Here is a 22,129-nt window from a genome sequence, read left to right as displayed (position 1 = left end):
TTTTTTATCTGTGGCTTTTAGTTCGCTAATCGGCATAACCCTCTATTTTGGAAGCCAGACCGCGTCAGAATCATTCTTGGCAACTTGTTTCTCCCCGATTGCATTCTCAGTCCCCCTCTGAGTCACATCACGTGGCTCAATACTCCATCATGAAAAACAATATTCAGTAACACGTCTCCCTCCCTTTTCCGCCCTTCAGATCCTCCACTCTCCGCCCACGGGGCAAGCGTTGTGACTTTCTTGTGTTTCTTTCTGGAGACATTTTACTTGCATCCTCTTTCTACAAATGCTAACACACAGCACACAGTGTTCTCTACCTTTCTTTTTCACTTGGCAGGGTACTATCTTTAGGTCACATGTACGTATGGTGAGGTGCCTGGATCTTTTGTCTACAAATCTGATGAATTTTGGTAAGTGATACGCCCACATGACCACCTTCCAAGAAAGACACAGAAGATTTCCACCATCTACAGTCACAAGAGTTTCATAGCTTACGTATTTCTCAAGTCTGTTGACTTCTGTCCATGGCCAACAGAGCTCTCTATCCCAGCATCCATCCTCTCTCTACCAGCTTCTCTGGTGACCTACTGATGGGTCTACAGGCATCATCCTAGGAGGGTGATCTTCTGAAAGCCTCATCTGGTCTGGGTACCACTCTATCTATAAAACACACTTCCTTCACTTCCTTTTGCTCTCCAGATAAAGATGCAAATTCTTCCACGGTAATGAGTCTCCATGCTGGCCCGGTTCCAGGGACCTCGCATCGCGCCCTGATTTTTACCGTGGGTTCTCTCTGCCCTCCACACGGCTGGCTGTCATTCTGTCCTGCCTGTGTGCCCAGCCCCTGCCACCTCCAGGATATCCCTCTGCATCCTTTTGTACTGGGGACTCTCCTGCAGCCCCGTCTTCAAGGAAGAAATCATACTCATCCTCTTGATCTCAGCATCCATTTCCTGGTGTCTGCCTTGAGTAGCTCATATACAGCCCTATCAAATGCTTCCCTTTATAGAAGTAATTACATCTGGAAGTTTACATTCCTTTACATGATTTTTTTTTTTTTTTGGACAGGAAGTAAATTTATTGGTTCATATTACGAGGGGGCAGCACAGTGGAAGCCCTCATGAGTGCAGGGCCCACCACTTGTCCAGAGGGCCACGATTGGGGATGTACTTAACCCCACAGCCATCTGGGATGAGCCGCTTCTCGGCCACCATGTCTTCAAATTCATCGGCATTGAACTTGGTGAAGCCTCACTTTTTCGAGATGTGGATCTTCTGGCGGCCAGGGAACTTGAACTTGGCCCTGTGCAGGGCCTCAATAACATGCTCCTTGTTCTGCAGCTTGGTGCAGATGGACATGATCACTTGTCCAATGCGAACCCTGGCCACAGTGCCCTGGGGCTTTCCAAAGGCGCCTCGCATGCCTGTTTGGAGCCTGTCAGCCCCAGCACAGGACAACATCTTGTTGATGCGGATGACATGGAAGGGGTGGAGCCGCACTCAGATATGAAAGCCATCTTTGCCACAACTTTTAACCATGTACTTGTTGGCACAAATTCGGGCAGCCTCCAGGACTTCAGAGGAGAGCTGCTCATATTCATCTGATACCATGTGGCCACAGAGTGGAAACTCATCCACTTTTGCCTTCTTCCGCCCCAGGTCAAAGATGCGAATCTTGGCATCAGGGACACCTCAGCAGAAGCGAGACTTTGGGTACGGCTTGTTCTTACAATATCGGTAACAACGGGCGGGGCGGCGGCCCATAGCAACACCAGGATCTTCAGTGGCGTGACAAAGGAAAAGAGCATGATTTTTTTTTTTTTTTTTGAGATAGAGTCTCGCTCTGTTGCCCTGGCTGAAGTGCAGTGGCATGATCTGGGCTCACTGCAACCTCCGCCCTCAAGGTTCAAGGAATTCTCCTACCTCAGCCTCCCAAGTAGCTGGGAATCCAGTCATGCACCACCACGCCCAGCTAATTTTTGTATTTTAAGTAGAGATGGGATTTCGCCATATTGGCCAGGCTGGTCTTGAACTCCTGACCTTGTGATCCACCCGCCTTGGCCTCCCAAAGTGCTGGGATTGCAGGTGTGAGCCGCCGCGCCTAACTATTTATATGATCATTTGACGAATGTCTGTTTTCTCCACCAGAATGTAAGTTTCATGGGGACAGGGACCATATGTTCAACATCACATCCCAAGTGACGCACAGTTCGCTCTCTATAAATTCCAGCTGAACCCTATATTACCAAGTTCAGAATGTTTTTGCATTCATTTTTAAAAAGTAAACAGAATCCATGACTCTGCAGCAATTCCAAAACTGTGTTTTTAAAGAAAGGAAAGGAGAAATAGTTCTTTTTTGCATAAGAATGCCGGCTGAAACATGCAGAAGAAAGAACAGAAAACGGAAAGTCGCCATTTTATAACCACTAAAGTAACTATTGGTTTAAGCAAGAATTGTTAATAAAGGCTAAGCTCTCCCTGAGCTTAAAGACACCACAAATCTATAGGAATTCAAACTATAGGTGTATCTATAATTGCCATACTAATTCAGGAGAATAAAAATAATGTTTATAATTTAGCATTTGTCTCCACACCTCCCTTTGAAATGTAAGCCTCATAAGAAAAGGAGTTTTGGGGCCGGGCGCGATGGCTCACGCCTGTAATCCCAGCACTTTGGGAGGCCGAAGCGGCTGAATCACGAGGTCAAGAGATCGAGACCATCCTGGTCAACATGGTGAAACCCCGTCTCTACTAAAAATACAAAAATTAGCTGGGCTTGGTGGCAGGCACCTGTAATCCCAGCTACCTGGGAGGCTGAGGCAGGAGAATCACTTGAACCTGGGAGGCAGAGGTTGCAATGAGCCAAGATCACAACACTGCACTCCAGCCCGGGCGACAGAACGAGACTCCGTCTCAAAGAAAAAAAAGTAATATTAGTAATAAAAAAAGAAAAGAAACAATGGACTGAGTGTTGGATCAACTGACTAGTTGTCTGGAAAATAATTAAACTAAACTCTTTATTTCATACAGTAAAAAGAGATTCCAGGTGGATCAAAGAGCTAAACATAAAAATAAAATGAAAATCACTATGAGCAAAATAGAGACGATTGTTATTACATATATACATTTTTGTTTGTTTGTTTGTTTGTTTTCTGACGGAGTCTCCCTCTCTCACCAGGCTGGACTGCAGTGGCATGATTTTGACTCACTGCTACCTCTGCTTCCCAGGTTCAAGTGATTCTCCTGCCTCAGCCTCCTGAGTAGCTGGGACTACAAGAAGCCTTCTTGAGTAAGAAACAAAACCCAGAAACCATAAAAGCAAAGATTTATAAGGCTGGCTCCATTCAATGAAAACCAAAACAACAGTAACTGCTACACGTGCGACACCTAAACGGCCAACGAAAACCTGGAATAACTATTTGCAACAGAGATAACAGTCGAGAATTATATTGGCCAGGCCCCGTAGCTGATACCTATAATCCCAGCACTTTGGGAGGCAAAGGAGAGTGAACTGCTTGGGCTCAGGAGTTCAAGACCCTTCTTTACAAAACTACACATACATATAAATGATAAAAAATTGCACCACTGTACTCCAGCCTGGGTGACGAGAGAAAGACCTTATCTCAAAAAAAAAAAAAAAAAAAAAGAATTATATCCTCAGTATATAAAGAACTTACAAATCAGTAGGAAATACAACAATAAAATCAGTAGCAAGTACATAAAATGAGAAATATATTTTCTAAAAGATGTTTCTTTTATTTATGTATTTTTTGAATAGGGTCTCACTCGGCCACCACGCTGGAGTGCAGTAGTATAGCTCAACCTCCTGGGCTCAAGCAATCCTCCTACCTTAGGCTCCTATGTAGCTGGGACTATAGATGCATGCCACCGCTCTCTGCAAATTTTAAAACTTTTTTTGTAGACACAGGGTCTTGCTATGTTGCCAAGGCTGGTCCCAAACTTCTGAGCCCAAGGGATCATCCCACATTGGCCGCCCAAAGTGCTGAAATTACAGGTGTGAGCCACTATGCCTGGCCTAAAAGATGTGTAGGATCACAAATAATCAAAGAAATATTATCTAATGCAAAGATGTGAAATTATTCCACCAGATTGGCAAAGCTTAAAAATACAGGGACAATTCAGTGTGAGTGAGAGTATATGAAAACGTACCCTCTTGCTCAGTTGGTGACATTCTAAATTATATTTTATCATTTCAAGAAGAAAACTGGACAAGTATCAAAATTTTAAATGCATATAGGCATACCCTTGGATTCACTACATCCAATTCTAAGTATTTATTCTAAAATGACAATCAGTCCATTGCATAAGGATATGGAAAAAAGCATTGCTCGAATTACGGAAAATGAGAAGCACAGGAAATGCCTTTTGATGAGTGACTAAAGTATGGTACATTCATATAATGAGTACTATTTTTTATCTTTTTAAAATGTTTTAAAATTTAATTTTATTATTTATTTATTTATTTATTTTGAGACAAGGCCCCGGTCTGTCACCCAGGCTGGAGCGCAGTGGCACCATCTCGGCTCACTGCAACCTCCACCTCCCGGGTTCAAACAATCCTCCCGCCTCAGCATCCCGAGTAGCTGGGATTACAGGCGCACACCACCATGCCCGGCTAATTTTTGTAGTAGAGATGGGGTTTTGCCATGTTGGCCAGGTTGGTCTCAAACTACTGACCGCAGGTGATCCACCCACCTCAACCTCCCAAAGTGCTGGGATTACAAGCATGAGCTACCACGCCTGGCCTATTTTTTATCTTTTTAAAAATGTCAGTAGCTTCTTGGGTACAAGCAGTTTTTGGCTGTATGAATGAATTCTGTAGTGGTGAATTCTGAGACATTGGTGCACCAGTCATCCGAGTAGTGTGCATTGTACCTAACGTGTAGTTTTCTAGCCCTGGCCCCCCTTCCACCCTCCCACTTCTGTGTCTCTAGAGTACATACGTAATGAATATTATAATTGACATGAGAAAAGTGTCACTTGTTTAATGACTAAAGCAAGTTTCAAAAATAGTTTGTCCACAGTGACAACGATTTATTCAAAGTTGCATCTAAACTGCATGTATGTGACCTGGCAGTTTCTTTCTCAGGAATAAAAACAACCAAAAAAAAAGGTGTTGATACGCTCACGAAAGACATGCACTAGAATATTTATAGCAGCACTATTCAGAATAGCCCCAAGCTGGAAGCCACATAAAAGCCCATCAACAATAAAGCAGATAAATTATGATATACTCGCACAATAGCGAGAGCATACATCAATAGTGAATAAATAACCTCCTCCAACCATATGAATGAACCTCACAAACATAATGTTGGGTCAAAGCAGATAGATAAAGCACAAAATATGCTTCATGGTTATATTTAAATAAAACACAGAAACAGGCAGAAGTAACCTGTGTCTTTAGAGGTCAGGTTACTAGTTAACTTGGGTTGGTGGGAAGCGGACTGGGGCTAGAGGCAGACACAAAGACGGCAGCTGGCGTCACGCCTGTAATCCGAACACTTTGGGAGTCTGAAGCAGGAGGATTGCTTGAGGCCAGGAGTTCGAGACTAAACTGGCCAACACAGTGAGGAGGCCCTGTCTCCATAAAAACAAAAAATTAGCTGGCCATGTTGGCATGCACCTGTACTCCCAGCTACTCACTCGGAAGGCTGAGGTGGGAGGATTGCTTCAGCCCAGGAATTTGAGACCAGCCTGGGCAACAAAGTGAGCTCCTGTCTCTACAAAAATAAATTTAAAAAGCTCTTGAGAGGCTGAGGCAGGAGGATGGCTTGGGCCCCGTATTTCAAGGTTACAGAAGCCTATGATCGCCCCACTGCATTCCAGCTTGAGTGGCAGAGTGAGATCCTGCCTCTACAAAAATAAAAAATAAAAATTAGCCAGGTAGGGTGGCACACGCCTGTAGTCCCAGCTCTTCAGGAGGCTGAGGCAGGAGGATCACTTGAGCCCAGGAGTTGAAGGCTGGAAGAAGTTCCGATTGCAGCACTGCACTCCAGCCCCAGTGACAGAGTGAGACCCTGTCTCTTAAAAAAAAAAGTATCTAGGATGCTAGTAGTGTTTTGTTAACTGATTGAGTGCTGGTAACATAGATATATTCAGTTTGGAATGCTGTACACTCGTGACTTGTGCACTTTTTACATATATACACGAAGGGTATACGTGCACAGAAAGACGGCAGGAAGGACGCTGGCAGAAATATCAGTAGTAGTGCTATCTAGAAAAGGGATTCTGAATGGCTTTGGCTTCTTTTGGTGTGTTTGCACCATTCAAATTTTCCCAACTGGGTGTATGGTAAGTTCACATAAAAGAAAAGACAAAGGAGAAGTGAAAATAAGTCTACTGAACATTCAACTCAAGAAATTAGAAACACCATCAAAAATTAAAAGGTAGAATGAATAAAGTAATAAAGATCTGAGCTAGAAAGCATCGGATCGTACAGAGGTCGTCCGGGAGTGATGCATACACTTTCTCCCAAATGACCATTAAAGAACTCATGAATTTATACAAGAAGACAAAGTGAAAAATGACACTTCAACCATAAGCCAAAGGGAAATTTCTGCTGATTTCACCATCACAGAGAATGGTTTGAAACCCCCTCCTTCTTTTTTTTTGAGACAGAATCTCGCTCTGTCACCCAGGCTTCAGTGCAGTGGCGCAATCTCAGTTTACAGCAACCTCTACCTCCCGGATTCAAGTGATTCTCCTGCGTCAGCCTCCTGAGTAGCTGGGATTACAGGCACCTCCCACCACATCCGGCTGATTTTTGTATTTTCAGTAGAAATGGGGTTTTACCATGTTGGCCAGGCTGCTCTCAAACCCCTGACCTCAAGTATCTGCCCACCTCTGCCTCCAAAAGTGCTGAGATTACAGGTGTGAGCCACTGCTCTCAGCCTGAACGGCCATTTTAAAAACAGATGTATTTAAGCCTTATTGACACCAATAAGCTGCATGTAAAGTATGCAATTTGGTAAGTTGGTAACTTTTATGCCTGTATACACCTGTGAAACCATCGTCACAATCAAGATGGTAAACATTTCCATTACCCAAAAAGGATTTTTTATATATTCTTAATCCCTCCTTTCCATTTCCTCATTCTCTCCCCTACTCATAGGAATTACCATAGTTTGCATTTCCTAGAACTTTCTAGAAGTAGAGTTGTGCTATATGTACCTTTGTTGCTTGGCTTCTTTATCTCACCATAATTATTCTGAAATTCATCCATGTGTGTCTAACAATAGTTTTCTGAGTTGTATTTTATTGTATGAATACACATAATTTGTTAACCCACTAACTTAGTGATGGATATTTAGCATGCTTTCAGTTTCTATTACAAACAAAGTTGCAATTAGTAGTCATGGTTGAGTCTTTGTATGAATATATGCTTTTATTTATTTTTATTAAATGCCTATAAGTGTAAGGTACATCATACAAAAAATGTATGTGTATTAGTTTTAAAACTGCCAAACACTGTTATACAAAATGGTTGTACCATTTTACATTCTCACCAACCATGCATAAGAGTTTCAATGACTCCACTTTTTCACCAACACTTGGCATGGTCATTTTAATTGTAGACATTTTAATATGTATGTAATGACATCTCATTGTAGTTCTCATTTGTATTTCCCTAATGGTCAAGAAGATGTTGAATATCTTCTCAGATGCTTATTTGCAATCTGTATATATTTTTTGCTGTATATATTTTATCCATTTATTGTCTTCTGTGCATGTCTTTTACCCATCTTTAAATTAGTATTTAATTTATTAATACTATTTCCTTATTAATACTAATTTCCTTATTAATAATAAAGAAATTAATCTGTTTCCTTATTATTAAACTTCACCATCTCTTCATTTGTTTTAGATATAAGTCCTTTATAAGATATGTGATTGACAAATATTTTTTCTGAGTCTATGGCTTGTCTTTTCATTCTCTTAACAGTGTCTTTCAAAGGGAGAGCTCTTGGCCAGCCATAGGCTCATACCTATAATCCCAGCACTTTGGGAGGCCAAGGCAGGTCCTCCCAAAATCCTGGAATTACAGGCATGAGTCACCAATCCAGTCAACACATTATATTTCTCTTTTAAGTAAGGTCTTGTTTAATTTTTCTCAGCAATGTTTTGTAGTTTTCAGGGCACCGATCTTACACATTTTACCACATTTATTTCATATTTTGACAATGTCATATTTTTATTTCATTTGTTGTTACTGGCATACAGAAACAGAATTAATTTTGAATATTGATCTTGTATCTAGCAACTTGTTGATGTCGTTACTTCTAGAAATGGTGTTCATAAGATTCCATTAGATTTTCTTCATAAACAAGTGTAGGACGCAAAGCTCTAGGATGATCCCATGATTCTAGTTTTCTGGTGTCCATGCTTAAAGGAATCCAGTTTGGAAAAGATAATATTGTCTCTATTCACAGACAACATGTTTAGCTGTGTAAAAAATCCCAGAGTCCGTAAAGAAACTCCTATTGGTCCATAAATAATAAGTTAGTTTAGTCAGATTATTAAAGTGAATAAGACCTACACACAAAAATGAACCACATTTCTAGCTGTTAGTAATTAACTATTGGAAATCAGCTTTTAAAAGTTCTATTCACAATAGTTCCAAAAAAATAAAATATAGTTGCAAGTCTAGGAAAACACTTACAAGATCTTTGTACTGAATACTACCCAAAAAGCTGATGAAAGGAATCAAAGACCTAAATAAATGGAAAGATATACCATGTTCATGGATTTGGAGGCTCTACACAGTACTGATGTTAATTATCCCGAAATCGGAAAAATCACACTTCAATTTTAAGACTTATTACAAAGCTACTATAATGAAATAGTGTGATATTGGCAAAGAGATAGATACATACATCAATGCCACAAAATACAGAACTCGGATATTTCAGAAAGAAATATAGGAGAAAAATCTGTGTAGTGAGAAAAATCTCATTTTCTGGTGTCCATGCTTATATGCAATGCTCTCTCCTGTAGTAAAGGCATAACTTGTGACCTGCTTCTAACCAACAGAATACAGCAAAGGTCTACTGGTTAGAGACTCGAAGTGGTAAAGACTGACTCTCTCTCTCCTCCTCATTCTCTTGTCACCGGCCTTGAAGGAGCAAATAGCAAGTTGCCACAAATTCTATAGCTTCAAGGAAATTAATTTTGCCAACAACATAAAGAAGCTTTGAAAGCAGATTTTTTTTTTCTCTTTTTCTTTTTTCTTTCTTTTTTTGGGGAGGCAGGGTTTTACTGTGTTGCCAGGCTGGAGTGCAGTGGGGCAGTCATGGCTTACTGCAGCCTTGACCTCTAGAGCTAAAGTAATCCTCCCACCTCAGTCTCTGGAGTAGCTGGGACTACAGGTATGCACCATCACACTAGACTAACCTGGTTTTTGTTGTTGTTGTTGCTGTTTTGTTTTTTGTTTTGTAGAGCATCCCCCAGGCTGTTCTCAAATTCCTGGGCTCAAGCAATACTCCTGCCTTGACCTCCCAAAGTGCTGGGATTACAGGTGTGAGCCACCACATTGAAAGCATATTCTTTTCTCTGGTCGAGCCTCCAGATGAGAATACAGCTCAATGAACATTTTTATTTCAGCTTTTTGAGGTCCTGAGAAAAGAGCCCAGCTCGGCCATACCAAGACTTTTGCCCTACAGAAACTGCAAGACAATGGCTGTTTAAGCCACTGAATTTGTGATTTTTTATACAGCAATAACAAATTAATACAGCTACTATATCATCTGTAAATAAAGACAATCTTACGTTTTCTTCCCATCTGGATGCCTTTTTTATATTTTTTAAGTTTTTTTGTAAGTATAGATAAGTAATTTTTATTGATAGATTTTTTAACATACAGGGAAAATTAGATCCATATTTATGCGTTAAAATTGCTTGAATTTATAAAAATCACAGTGTTTACAGATGATACCAGTAGTGTTCAGGTAAAATTGAAATTCAGAGGTTGAGCTATTTACAGGTTTTCATTTGAGCAAAACATGCGATAATAATTTCAAACAAAACATTAAATAACCTCATGCTTGGGAGAAGGTGATACATGAGGAAATATATTGGACTGGCTTGAATTTCCAGAACAATTTTGGATATAATTGGAAAGGGAAATACCATTTCCTTGTTCCTGATCTTAGGAGCAAAGCACTCATCTCTCACCATTAAAATGATGCTAGCTTTAAGTTTGAAGTTTGGTGTAAGATGTCCTTTATAAGGTTGAGAAAGTGCCTTTGTATTTCTAGGGGATTTTTTGTGTTTTTTGTTTGTTTGTTTGTTTGTTTGTTTGTTTTTGAGACAGAGTCTCGCTCTGTCACCCAGGCTGGAGTGCAGTGACATGATCTCGACTCACTGCAACCTCTGCCTCCCAGATTCAAGCGATTCTCCTACCTCATCCTCCCAAGTAGCTGAGATTACAGAAGCGTGCCACTACGCCCGGCTAATTTTTCTGTTGTTTTTAGTAGAGATGGAGTTTCACCACGTTGACCAGACTGGTCATGAACTCCTGACCTCAAGTGATCCACCTGCCTCAGCCTCCCAAAGTGCTGTGATTACGGGCATGAGCCACTGCGCCCAGCCTGTATTCCTAGTTTTCCGAAAGTCTCTTTTGTTAAGTCAGGAATAAATGTTGGATTTTGTCAAATGCTTTTTCAGCATCTATTGAGATGATCGTATGGGTTTTCTTCGTCTGTTATTGTGAATTATGTTGTTTGATTTTAGAATGTTAAACCTACTTGACATTTCTGAGATAAACTTTCACTTAGTTGTGTTGGATTATCCTTTTTATATATTTTTCATTTGTCAAAATTTTGTAAAGAATATTTTAGGCTGTGTTCATAAGTTTTTGTATTTTTTTTTAGAGACAGTCTTGCTCTGTCACCCAACCTGGATTACAGTGGTGTGATCATAGCTCCACCTCCAACTCCTGGGCTCAAGCAATCCTCCTGCCACAGCTTCCCAAAGTGCTGGGATTACAGGTGTGAACCACCACAGCTGGTCAGTTTATTCTCATTTTCTCTGATAATACAATAATTTTTAAAGGATACATTAAAGGGTTAAACCCTAAATAAAGTACATCCAATTGATGGCAATGGTAATAGCTAACAGTTATTGGGTGCATACCAGACAGTAGGCTAAATGCTCTTCATGAATCACCTCAATGAACACAACAGATGTACCAGAAAAATCACTCAGCCTCTATAAGCAGCACTACACTATTCATTATGTCATTTCAGAAGTCCAACTGACTATGGCTGGCAATTTCAGGCAATTATCAGCCATTCCCCAGTCACAGTGTTCATGACCCAGGTCAAGTTTCACCTTGAAAACTCATGCAAACACATTCACAAAAAAATCCAACAGAGACAGGACATTCTCAATGCGGAGTTTTCTTCACCTACTACTTGAAGGGGTTTTGTATGTATTGCACATTTCTCATTTATTTCAGTCATGTTCTAGCATTCTATCTATCTGTCTATCTAATTTATCCAGCCAGCCAGCCCTGAGCAGCTGTGTAGCTGGCTCATCTCTTAACATGACTCTGATGTTAGGACTTAAAGCCTGCAGGGAGCTGAAAATGACACGGCCACCTCCCGGGTGCAGGAGAATATTTTCAGAGACTGCCGGCATCATGTGCAAACTTTTCCCACTCACTCAACTTCTCTGTTTGAATTCACTGCAACTCTTAACATGCAAGAAACCAAGTATGCCTGACGGTCTGTGCTATAGAAGCAGAAGGGTTATGAATGGGGTGTTTGCTACTGAAACATCATGTGTGAAGAGCAGTGTAGATAGTTAGAAACAGTGCACATTGTTTATTAATTTGACGAATCCTCCAACAGAGTCAGGAAATCTAATCGTCAGAAAAAGAGAAGAGCCCACCTCGGTTCCACAGCCCCACACCAGCTTGATACCAGTCAAACCTTACAAATTGGCAAATGCCAAGCTTTAATGAAAATGAAAAAGTAAATATGGGGCCTAAGAGAAGACTTTGCAACGTGTAGGAAGAAAAATGTTGTCCCAAATCTCAAAGGACAGCCTATTCCATCTTAAGAAACAGAAGTAGGCTGGGTGCGGTAATCCCAACACTTTGGGAGGATCATTTGAAGCCAGGAGTTCCAGACCTGCCTGGGCAACATAGCAAGGCCCTGTCTCTACAAAAAATATAAATATTAGCTGGGCATGGTGGTGTACACCTGTAGTTCCAGCTGCTCAGGAGGGTGAGGCAGGAGGATCGCTTGAGCCCATGAGTTCTCATGCACCCGGGAGGTGACTGTGCCATTTTCAGGTCCCTGCAAGCTTCATGTCCTAGCATCAGAGTCATATTAAGAGACAAATCAGCTAGATGGCTGCTCAGGGGTGGATGGATAGATTAGATAGATAGATAGATAGATAGATAGACAGATAGATAGATGATAGACTAGATAGATGATTGATAGATAGATGATAGACTACATAGATGATAGATGGATAGATGGATGGATGGATAGATAGATAGTTGATAGACTAGATGATAGATAGATAGATGGATGGATAGACAGATAGGTGGATATATAGACGGATGGATAGATGGATGGATGGATGGATGGATGGATGGATAGAAGGATAGATAGATGATAGACTAGATGATAGATGGATGGATAGATAGATGACAGACTAGATGACAGATAGATAGATAGACAGACAGACTAGACAGATAGATAGATAGATGACAATATGTATTTGTCAAAACCCATTGAACTTTGGCACAAAGAATGAATCTTAATGCATGCAAATTTTAAAAAATGATATAGGAGGTCCATGGAATCCCAGGAATGGAATGCAGAATGTTACAAATCAATCTGTATTACAAATGGTATGACACAAACTCGCTGAAGGAGTTAGCAGAAAAGTGCTGACTTAAGTAACTTTGGAAATGGCTGGGCTCTATAAAACTAACTGTAAAGGAACCATACATAAGCATTTCAGTTGATAAGGTTGTCTCCTGGGTTCCTGTTATCTTCCGGAGCCGTGGAGCTCTCGGATACTAACAGACGTCATGGGTTTCGGAGACCTGAAAAGCCCCGCCGGCCTCCAGGTGCTCAACGACTACCTGGCGGACAAGAGCTACATCGAGGGGTATGTGCCGTCACAAGCAGATGTGGCAGTATTTGAAGCAGTGTCCGGCCCACCGCCTGCTGACTTGTGTCATGCCCTACGTTGGTATAATCACATCAAGTCTTATGAAAAGGAAAAGGCCAGCCTGCCAGGAGTGAAGAAAGCTTTGGGCAAGTATGGTCCTGTGGATGTGGAAGACAGTACAGGAAGTGGAGCTACAGATAGTAAAGATGATGATGACATTGATCTCTTCGGATCTGATGATGAGGTGGAAAGTGAAGAAACAAAGAGGCTAAGGGAAGAACGTCTTGCATAATATGAATCAAAGAAAGCCAAAAAACCTGCACTTGTTGCCAAGTCTTCCATCTTACTGGATGTGAAACCTTGGGATGATGAGACAGATATGGCGAAATTAGAGGAGTGTGTCAGAAGCATTCAAGCAGACGGCTTAGTCTGGGGCTCATCTAAACTAGTTCCGGTGGGATATGGAGTTAAGAAACTTCAAATACAATGTGTAGTTGAAGATGATAAAGTTGGAACAGATATGCTGGAGGAGCAGATCACTGCTTTTGAGGACTATGTGCAGTCCATGGATGTGGCTGCTTTCAACAAGATCTAAAATCCATCCTGGATCATGGCATTTACATAAAAGCTTCAAATATTTAAAAAAAAAAAAAAAAAAAGGTTGTCTCCTATGGGTGAATTGGTTAACAATTCTGATATTCATATACATGTAAACTAGACCTAAACAATTAAGCAAACAATTCTGGTAGGAGCCAGATTGTAGTATCGAAGTGGGAGTTTCCAATCAGCAAGGAGAGAATTCTGGGATGACCATGTAATAACAGATCAGAGTTAGAGACATCAGTGCAAACCCATGTGTTTTTATTGTTGTTTTTTAGAGACGAGGTATCACTCTGTCGACCAGTCTGGAGTACAGTGATACAATCATAGCTCACTGCAACCTTGAACTCCTGGGCTCAACAGATCCTCCCACCTCAGCATTCTGAGAAGCTGGGGCTAAAGGGGTACACAACCACACCTAGCTAACGAAAAAAAAATTTTTTTTGTAGACACAGGGGTCTCATCACCTTGCTCTGGACAACCTTAAGCCCATGTTTAACTCAGTATAGGTACAGATGGCTACATATAGAAATAAGTGTAGATATGTGTACATACATGGGTTTGTATACATACATATATTTCGTTATTCTGTCAGCTGAGAGGACCTAGAAGTAACAATGCCCCAGTAGCAATACACAAGATGAGCCTGGAACATCTTTTAGTGCCAGGAAGTAAGAAAGTTCTCAAAACACAGGAAGCAACAGTTCCCAGTGGCCAGGGTGCAACAATTTGAGCAATGAAAGAAATAAAGTTGTATTGGATCATAACCCAAAGTATAAAATAAATATCCATAAGTCCATACTTAGGAAAATACATGATCAAATTAAGGGAGGGAGGGAGGGAGGGAGGGAAGGATCAGGAAGGAGAAAAGTGAATGAGGCAGGGAGGGAGGAATGAAGGGGAAGGAAAAAAGGAAGGAAGGAGAAGGGAAGGGAAGGAGGAAAGGAGAGAGGGAGGGAAGGAGGGAGAGAGAGGGAGGAAAGGAAGGATCAGGAAGGGGGAAATGAAGGAGGGAAGGAGGAATGAAGGGGAAGGAAGGAAAGGGAAGGAAGAATCAGGAAGGAGAAAAGTGAATGAAGGAGGAAGGGAGGGAGGGAGAAATTAAGGGGAGGGAGGGAGGGAAGGAAGGAAGGAAAGGAAGGAAGGAAGGAAGGAAGGAAGGAAAGAAGGAATCTCCCATACAGAAGAATTCCAAATAATTTATGTAGGTAGTCTGCCCTCATGGAGTGGAAGCATAACTCCTGTTTCTAAAGTGTGTTCTGTGCAGTGACTTTCTCCCAAAGGATGCAGTATGGAAGCAGGGAAAACTTGTGACTTCACAGTAGAGAAACTGACAAACACGCACTCCCTCCGCCGGCCGATCAAGGTCAACATCAACCTTGACGGTCATGTTGATGGTGTAAGCCTTCGATATGATGTGATGACAATGGCCCTTCCCCTCTGTGATCTTCCTCCCTCAAACCCAGCACCCCAGTCTAATCATGAGAAAACCATCAGACGAATGCCAGTTGAGAGACAGTCTACAATATACCAACTCAATACTTTTCAAAGCTGTCAAGGTCATTGAAAATAAGAAAAGTCTGAGAAACTGTCACAGCCAAGGGGAACTAAGAAGGCGTGACAAGTAAATGCACTGTCTCGAGGCACAGAAAGACAAATACCCCATGATCGCACCCAGATGGAATCTAACAAGGTTGATCTCGTTGAAGTTGAGGGTAGAATAGTGGTCACCAGAGGGTGGACAGATTTGGGGGATGGGGGTTAGAGAGAGGCTGGTCAGCTAGATGGAGGAATACGTTCTGTATTCTGTTGCATGGTGGGGGTGACTGCAGTTAACAATAATATGTTGTATATTTCCAAAGAGCTGTTAGCGTGGTATAAAAGTAATTGTGGGTTTCGCCATTTAGTTTTCATGGTGAAATCCGCCATTGCTTTTGCACCAATGTAGTAGAAGAAAGGATTTTTTTTTAATGTTCTCATGACAAAGAAACAACAAATGTTTGAAGTGATGAATATACTAATTACCCTGATTTGATCAATACGCAATCTGTAAATGTGTAACATTACACTGCAACCCATAAATATGGCAGTTACCGTATTTATGGTAAACTTTTTAAAAAGGGGCACGTCCTTCCACCTTCCCCAGAGGTATTTCCTCCCTCCTGTCCTGCCTGGACATCCTTTCGGGAGTCTCGGAGAGCAAGGTAAAATACAAAAAAAAAAAACAACAAGGTACAGTTACATCCTAGAATGAGATCCCAGGACAGAAAAAGGACATTAAGGGAAAACCCAAGGAACTTTGCATAAATCGTGGGTCTTTATGAATAATAATGTATGAAGGTGGTTCCTTAACCGCAGCACATGTACCAAACTTTAGTAAAATGCTAGTGGGTGACACTGGGCGTTGGGGAGATGGGAACTCTGTGCCATCTTTGCAATGTTTCTGCAAATTCAGAACTGTTGTAAAAATATATATAAAGTTTATTTTTAAAACATTTCATCTTATATTGTGTCGCCCACCTGTGGCCTCTCCCTAAAAGATGGCCTAAAAATGTGTACAGAGAGACTGAGAACGGAAGCGCAGTGGCTTACGCATTCTGTGTGCCGACCCCACGTATGTGACCGCAGACACTTGTTGGTCTCCAGGGGGATGTGTCTTATCACCCGGTCCCAGTGTGCTGCCGGGTGGCCTCCCATCCTGAAGGTCAGAACTGGTGCCTTTGGGCTCCTCCTAGTTGGTGCAATGCTTTCCGGATTCCTGGTGTCTGCCTGAGTGTTTGGGCTTCCTCCCAGCTCTGTGTGGCTGCAGATCGCTGGGTCTCTATTTTCCCCTCTGTCTAGAGCTGGCCCGGTAAGCTACCTCCATCCTCTGTTCTGGAAACACCCTGGCATCCAGTGCTTCCTGCAGTTACCCCACAGCCCTTGAGTGAGACTCAGGAAAGCTACCTTGGTGCAGTCTCTACTCATTTAACTAGACTTGCGCTTAGAGCAGGGGCTCTGTGCAGTGGGCTCCCAAGGTCTCCATGGAGAGGCAAGGCAGGAGCCCCCATCCCTGGTATTCACATCAAACACCCCTAGGGACCACTCCCAGAGAGACGGATGCAGGAAATCCTTCTAGTTCTCCTGCCTCTTTCTCATTCTGCCCTTCTCTTCTCCAACTTTTGATCAGAAAATAGAAGTTTCCTTTACTTTTGTTTCATAGCCTCCTTCTTTCTGGCTCCATCCTTAAAATTAAGCCTTAAAAGTGTCAGAAGCATGTTCTTTACACAAGGAAATGAATTTTTAGGCCTTAGAAGTGTCAGAGGCATCTTCTTTACACTAGGAAATGAATTCAAAAATCTGAGTCTTCCCTGTTAGACTTTAATTTTGCAAGCTTTCGCAGCTCATGAAGCATGGTGTTTAAGTGTAAAGTCTCCCTAAGAAGTCGAATGGCTGTTGTCTTGTCCTAGGGTAAAAAGTCTCTTGACTTGAGCTCAGCTGCAGTTAAATACCAATGGGCCTCCCAAAGTGCCTCTAATCCCAGCACTTTGGGAGGCTGAGGCGGGTGGATCACCTGAGGTCAGCAGTGGGAGACCAGCCAAGAAACCCCATCTCTACTAAAAATATAGAATTAGCCAGGTGTGGTGGTGCATGCCTGTAATCCCAGCTACTCGGGAGGCTGAGGCAGGAGAATTGCTTGAACCCGGGAGGCAGAGGTTGCAGTGAGCCAAGATCATGCCGCTGCACTCCAGCCTGGGCAATAAGAGCAAAATCCTGTCTCAAAAATAAATAAATTAATAAAAATAAAGGGGAGAATTAACAAGCCCTAGTTGGATATTTGCCAAAATATGATTTATTCCCATGGCCTGCTGCTGGGGTAGTATCTATGGGCTGGCTGGGTGGGGGACCAGGCTGGCTAACCAGGGGTGGGGCCTTTGCCCTGGGAAGGCCTGGAAGAAGGCGCACTGGCTCTAAGGGATTGGCCGCCCTTGGGCAGTGAAACGTGACTGAGAAACTCACCAGCCAGGGGGCCCAAGAATAGAATTTAAGAGGTCTGCAAATTTGGATGGGAAAGAATATACCTTTATTTTCATTATCCCATAAGTGAAATCTGGTATTTTCTTCAATTATGAATGCAAGCCACAAAGCACCATGGAATTAGCAACATCTGTGATTCTGCCACTAATATTTTCCTATCATGTTCCCCTTGTCCCAATTATTTTGAAATGTTGTTTATGCTTACCACAACAGCACTTCAAAATTACGACTGTTATTATCGCCGCCGATAGCCCTTATTATTTAACGCATCAACAAAGAAGCGTGTGTGTGATATCAACACATTCGTTTTAATATTTTTGATACTGTACTTACATATAACACATTTCCTTTGTTGTTACCTCTAGTATTCTATTTCATACATTTAGAAACATAATTCACAGGCCTCACTAGACTGCCAAAGGGATCCATGCATCCAAAGTACCCCTAAAATATTTTTTTTTTCTGACTCCAAGAATATTTCTTTGTATATTGTAATTTTTCCTGACATTGAAATTCTCCAGTTACTCCCAAGCCTTCAGTAAAACCTGATTTATATACATCTGCTGTGTGTTAACGGGGTTGTGGACAACTGAGAGAGGATGGAGTAAAACAAATTTCGCCCCCCCACCCCGCTCCCAACCCCAGAGGCTGGTGACTTGGTAGCAGCTGCATACTGAAGAAAATGGTAGATCCACAGTGCCAGATGTGGGCCCAAAGCGAAGCTGCAGGGGGCTGAGATGGTACCAAGCCCAGTTAGATTAGGAAAACGTTAAGAGATAAACACTCTGCAGACCTAATAATGATCACAGGTATCCACAGGATCCTCAGATCGCTGGAAGCCCTCTTATCTTGACGTCCCCTAGCATCCTACTTTTCCATGCCAGCCAGCAAGAAACTAGAAGATCCTAAAGAGGTGCATTGCTAGAAGCAGGTAGCAAACGGACCCGGCATGACGGGGAAGAAGTGTGACCGTTTAAAATAAGGTCCCTGACATGGTTGGCTGCATCCCCACCCAGATCTCATCTTGAACTGTAGCTCCTGTGATTCCCATGTGCCGTGGGAGGGAGCCGGTGGGAGATAATTGAATCACAGAGGAGAGTTCCCCCGTACTGTTCTCGAGGTAGTGAATAAGTCTCATGAGATATGATGCTTTTATAAACAGGAGTTCCTCTGCACAAGCTTTTTTTTTTTTTTTTTTTTTGCCATGTAGGACATGCCTTTGACCTTTTCCCATGACTGTGAGCCACCCCCTGCAAGCAACATGGAACTGTGAGTCCATGAAACCTCTTTTTCTTTATAAATTATCCAGTCTCAGGTATGTCTTTATCAGCAGTGTGAAAACAGACAAATACAGTCCCCAAATTCATTGAGCCTCCTCCTATTGAGACGTGGTGTCTACGCCTCCACTCCCTGAATCTAGGAGGGTTTGCACTGCTTTGACCCCTAGAGTATGGCAGAAGCAATGTTGCTTACAAGGTTAAGTCCTAAAAGGCCAACCAGGTTCCATCTGCTTCTCCTGGAAGGCTCATCGAGATGCTCCCTTTTGGGATGCTTTTCTTACAACCCAGATACCAAGCTGTCAGAACACAAGCCACATGGCAAAGCCATATGCAGATTCTCCCAGCTGAGCTAGTCCTTCAGCCATCCCATCCCAGGCACCAGACATGGAAGTGGCCAAATAATGTCAGCCCCCGGCCATCTGTGTTTCTCCAACAGAGGCACCAGACAGCCCAGAGCAGAGACAAGCCGTCTCTACTGAACTCCTGACCCCGAGATTCCACGAGTGCAGGATGGTTGTGGGCTTGTGCCCCTGAGTTCGAGGTGGTTTATTACAAAGCAGTAGTAACTGGACTAAGAGGGGACGTGAAGTTGAGGAAGAAGCAGCTCCTGTGACAGCCACATGATTCGTGGATGGAGAGCTGAAAGTGCTCTGACGGGAGAGACGGGGGAAGCGGCACACAGCGAAACAGGACTGAGGGCCAGCTTGTGTCTCTCCAGTGCCTTTTGCACTGTGAGGAGTAGAAATGACTTGTACCCAGAGTAGAACGGTTTCATACGGTCTTCTGCTAACAGCAAGACTCTTTAGGGCTGAACTCTCCTGACTAATCCTCTCCCTTACTCCACTTTCTCAACAGGAGCAAAATACTCAAATTAAAATTCGGTACAGGTCAATTGCAGTGGACGTGCCTGTAATCCCAGCAGTTTGGGAAGCCAAGATGGGAGAATCACTTTAGGCTTGGAGTTCAAGACCAGCCTGGGAAACAGAGCAAGACCCTAGTCTCTAAAAAAAAAAAAAAAAAATGTTTTTTTAAATTAGCCAGGTGTGTTGGCATGCACCTGTAGCCCCAGCTACTTGGGAGGCCGAGGTGGGACATTTGCTTGAGCCCAGAAGTTCAAAGCTGCAGTGAACTATGATCTCACCACTGCACTCCAGCCTGGGCAATGCAGCAAGACCCTGTCTCTTAAAAAAAATAGTATAAACACCAGGAGTGTGTTAGATGAATTTAGTCTGTCTCAGTGATTCCAAACTTTTCCATGAAAGGGCTTCTAATGAAAGAGAATTACAGGGCCATAGCCCCAATTTAAAGCCCACTAATTTTGTCTTGAAAACTAGCATTCTGTACCATAACATGTCAAGTATTTTTTAACTGTACAATGTCTTCAATTACCTGTCAGAAGGTGAGATGGACCTTGCATTACCATGTACTCTGTTTATCATCAGATGTCAGATGCACTCTGTCCCACAGCTGGGTCCCCTCCGCTGCAAATGCCAAAAGAATAGGTATATAAAATTCTGATGCCTAGATTTCGGCCATTTAGCTTATTGACCATAGAATTTCTGTTTATTTTTTGTTTTTTGAGACAGGGTCTCACTCTGTCACCCAGACTGGAGTGCAGTGGTGCAATCTCAGCTCACTACAATCTCCACCTCCCTGGCTCAAGCGATCCTTCTGCCTCAGCCTCCTGAGTGGCTACGATGACAGGCGTGAACCACTGTGCCCGGTCTTGGAGCATACTTAAAGAAACGTGTCAGCATTGACGCTAACCATCAAGTTGTGGCACATTTTATAAAAAGAACCACATAGGAAATAAACAAATCCTGAGTGAACAGAAGCGTTCCAAGAGATCGGGTCAGCAAATCTCCAGGAAAAGTGCAAAAGTGATCAAAACTTCTTAGCTAACATCATTGGTAATATTTATAGTGGAGTGCAGAATTTACACTTTGTACATAGAGAATTTTTGTCATGAAGACGTTTCCTTTGATCCTACCCCGTCTCCCTTCCTCGGGGACACAACTCCATTAGCGATCGCCCTCAAGCACTTCCTCTCTGCCGTGCCTTCCCCTCCCCTCTGGCGTGCCCATCCTTAGAAGCCCTTCCCTCAGATGAACTGGTAATTCTGAAGAGCAATTTGGCAAAACCTAGTGAGAGAACAAATGTACACGTTTTGACCCAGATGTTTCACTTCTAGAAAATGTATCTTTAGCTATGCCTGCACAAGTTCATAAAGATGAATGCTGCTCATACACAGATGCTCTTTGAAGCATTGCCTGTGAGAACAAAAAAACAGCATGACCTGAACAGACACATTACGGGAGGTTCAATACATCGCAGCACAATAGAAAATGGTGCCGGTAATAAACCGTTGAGTGAAAGAAAAGGATGCATAGCAGTGTGATCACATTAATAATGAGAAACCGCGTATTTTGATGTATATATGCTTATTTAATTGGAGTGTATGGCACAACTTCAGGGGTACCATTGACTTTTTTTTTTTTTGAGACAAGACTCTCACTACGCTGCCCAGGATGAAGTGCAGTGGTGCTCTCATAGCTCACTGCAGCCTTAAAGTCCTGGACTCAAGCAATTCTCCCACCTCAGCCTGCCAAGTAGCTGGGACTACAAGCGTACTACCATGCCCGGTTCTTTTTCTTTTTTTAAATTTTTTTTTAGAGATGGAGTCTCATTAGGCTGCCCAAGCCAGTCTCAAACTCCTGACTCAAGCAGTCCTCCAACCTCAGCCTCCCAAAGTGCTGGGATTACAGGCATGAGCCACCAAGCCTGGCCTACGTTCTATTCTTGTCTTATAAGTGAATGAATGGTAGACATGGGAACTGCACACCTGTGTGTGTGTGTGTGTGTGTGTGTGTGTGTGAGAGAGAGACTTGATGTGCCCCGAGGCATGCCCTGAGCCTGTATGTATCCTAACACATAAACTCTAATACTAACCCACCCCCACCATGAACCTGTAAACTGCATGAGGAAAGGGATTATCACCTTTTTATCCCTGGCACGCAGCACAGAGCCTGGCACCCCAATGGCCCTTGAGTGAATAAGGGCATGAGCATTCATGGGACCCAG

At 42.6% G+C, this 22,129-nt stretch overlaps 1 protein-coding gene and 2 pseudogenes across 3 annotated transcripts in view; 1 reads left to right on the top strand and 2 right to left on the bottom strand.

Annotated features, from left to right (window-relative positions):
- Positions 1-22,129, bottom strand: part of CALN1 (calneuron 1) — a 636,916-nt gene that overhangs the window by 566,167 nt on the left and 48,620 nt on the right. The window contains exon 1 of one of the 3 annotated variants that reach the window (XM_012449086.3): positions 20,438-20,518. The exons of the other annotated variants lie outside the window; for them this stretch is intronic. Within the exon in view, the coding sequence (XP_012304509.1) occupies positions 20,438-20,487 (50 nt within the window). The 5' untranslated portion in view covers positions 20,488-20,518. Of the gene's footprint in view, positions 1-20,437; positions 20,519-22,129 lie in introns of those variants that run through there. 3 annotated transcript variants of the gene reach the window in all.
- On the bottom strand, positions 1,119-1,815 carry LOC105714932 (large ribosomal subunit protein uL16-like; annotated as a pseudogene).
- Positions 13,037-13,767, top strand: LOC105714984 (elongation factor 1-beta-like; annotated as a pseudogene).

This window comes from Aotus nancymaae, unplaced genomic scaffold, assembly GCF_030222135.1.
Source record: "Aotus nancymaae isolate 86718 unplaced genomic scaffold, 86718_ANA_hifiasm-v0.15.2.pri h1tg000012l, whole genome shotgun sequence".
NCBI classification, from domain to species: Eukaryota; Metazoa; Chordata; class Mammalia; order Primates; family Aotidae; genus Aotus; species Aotus nancymaae.
This window is presented reverse-complemented; position numbering and strand designations above follow the sequence as displayed.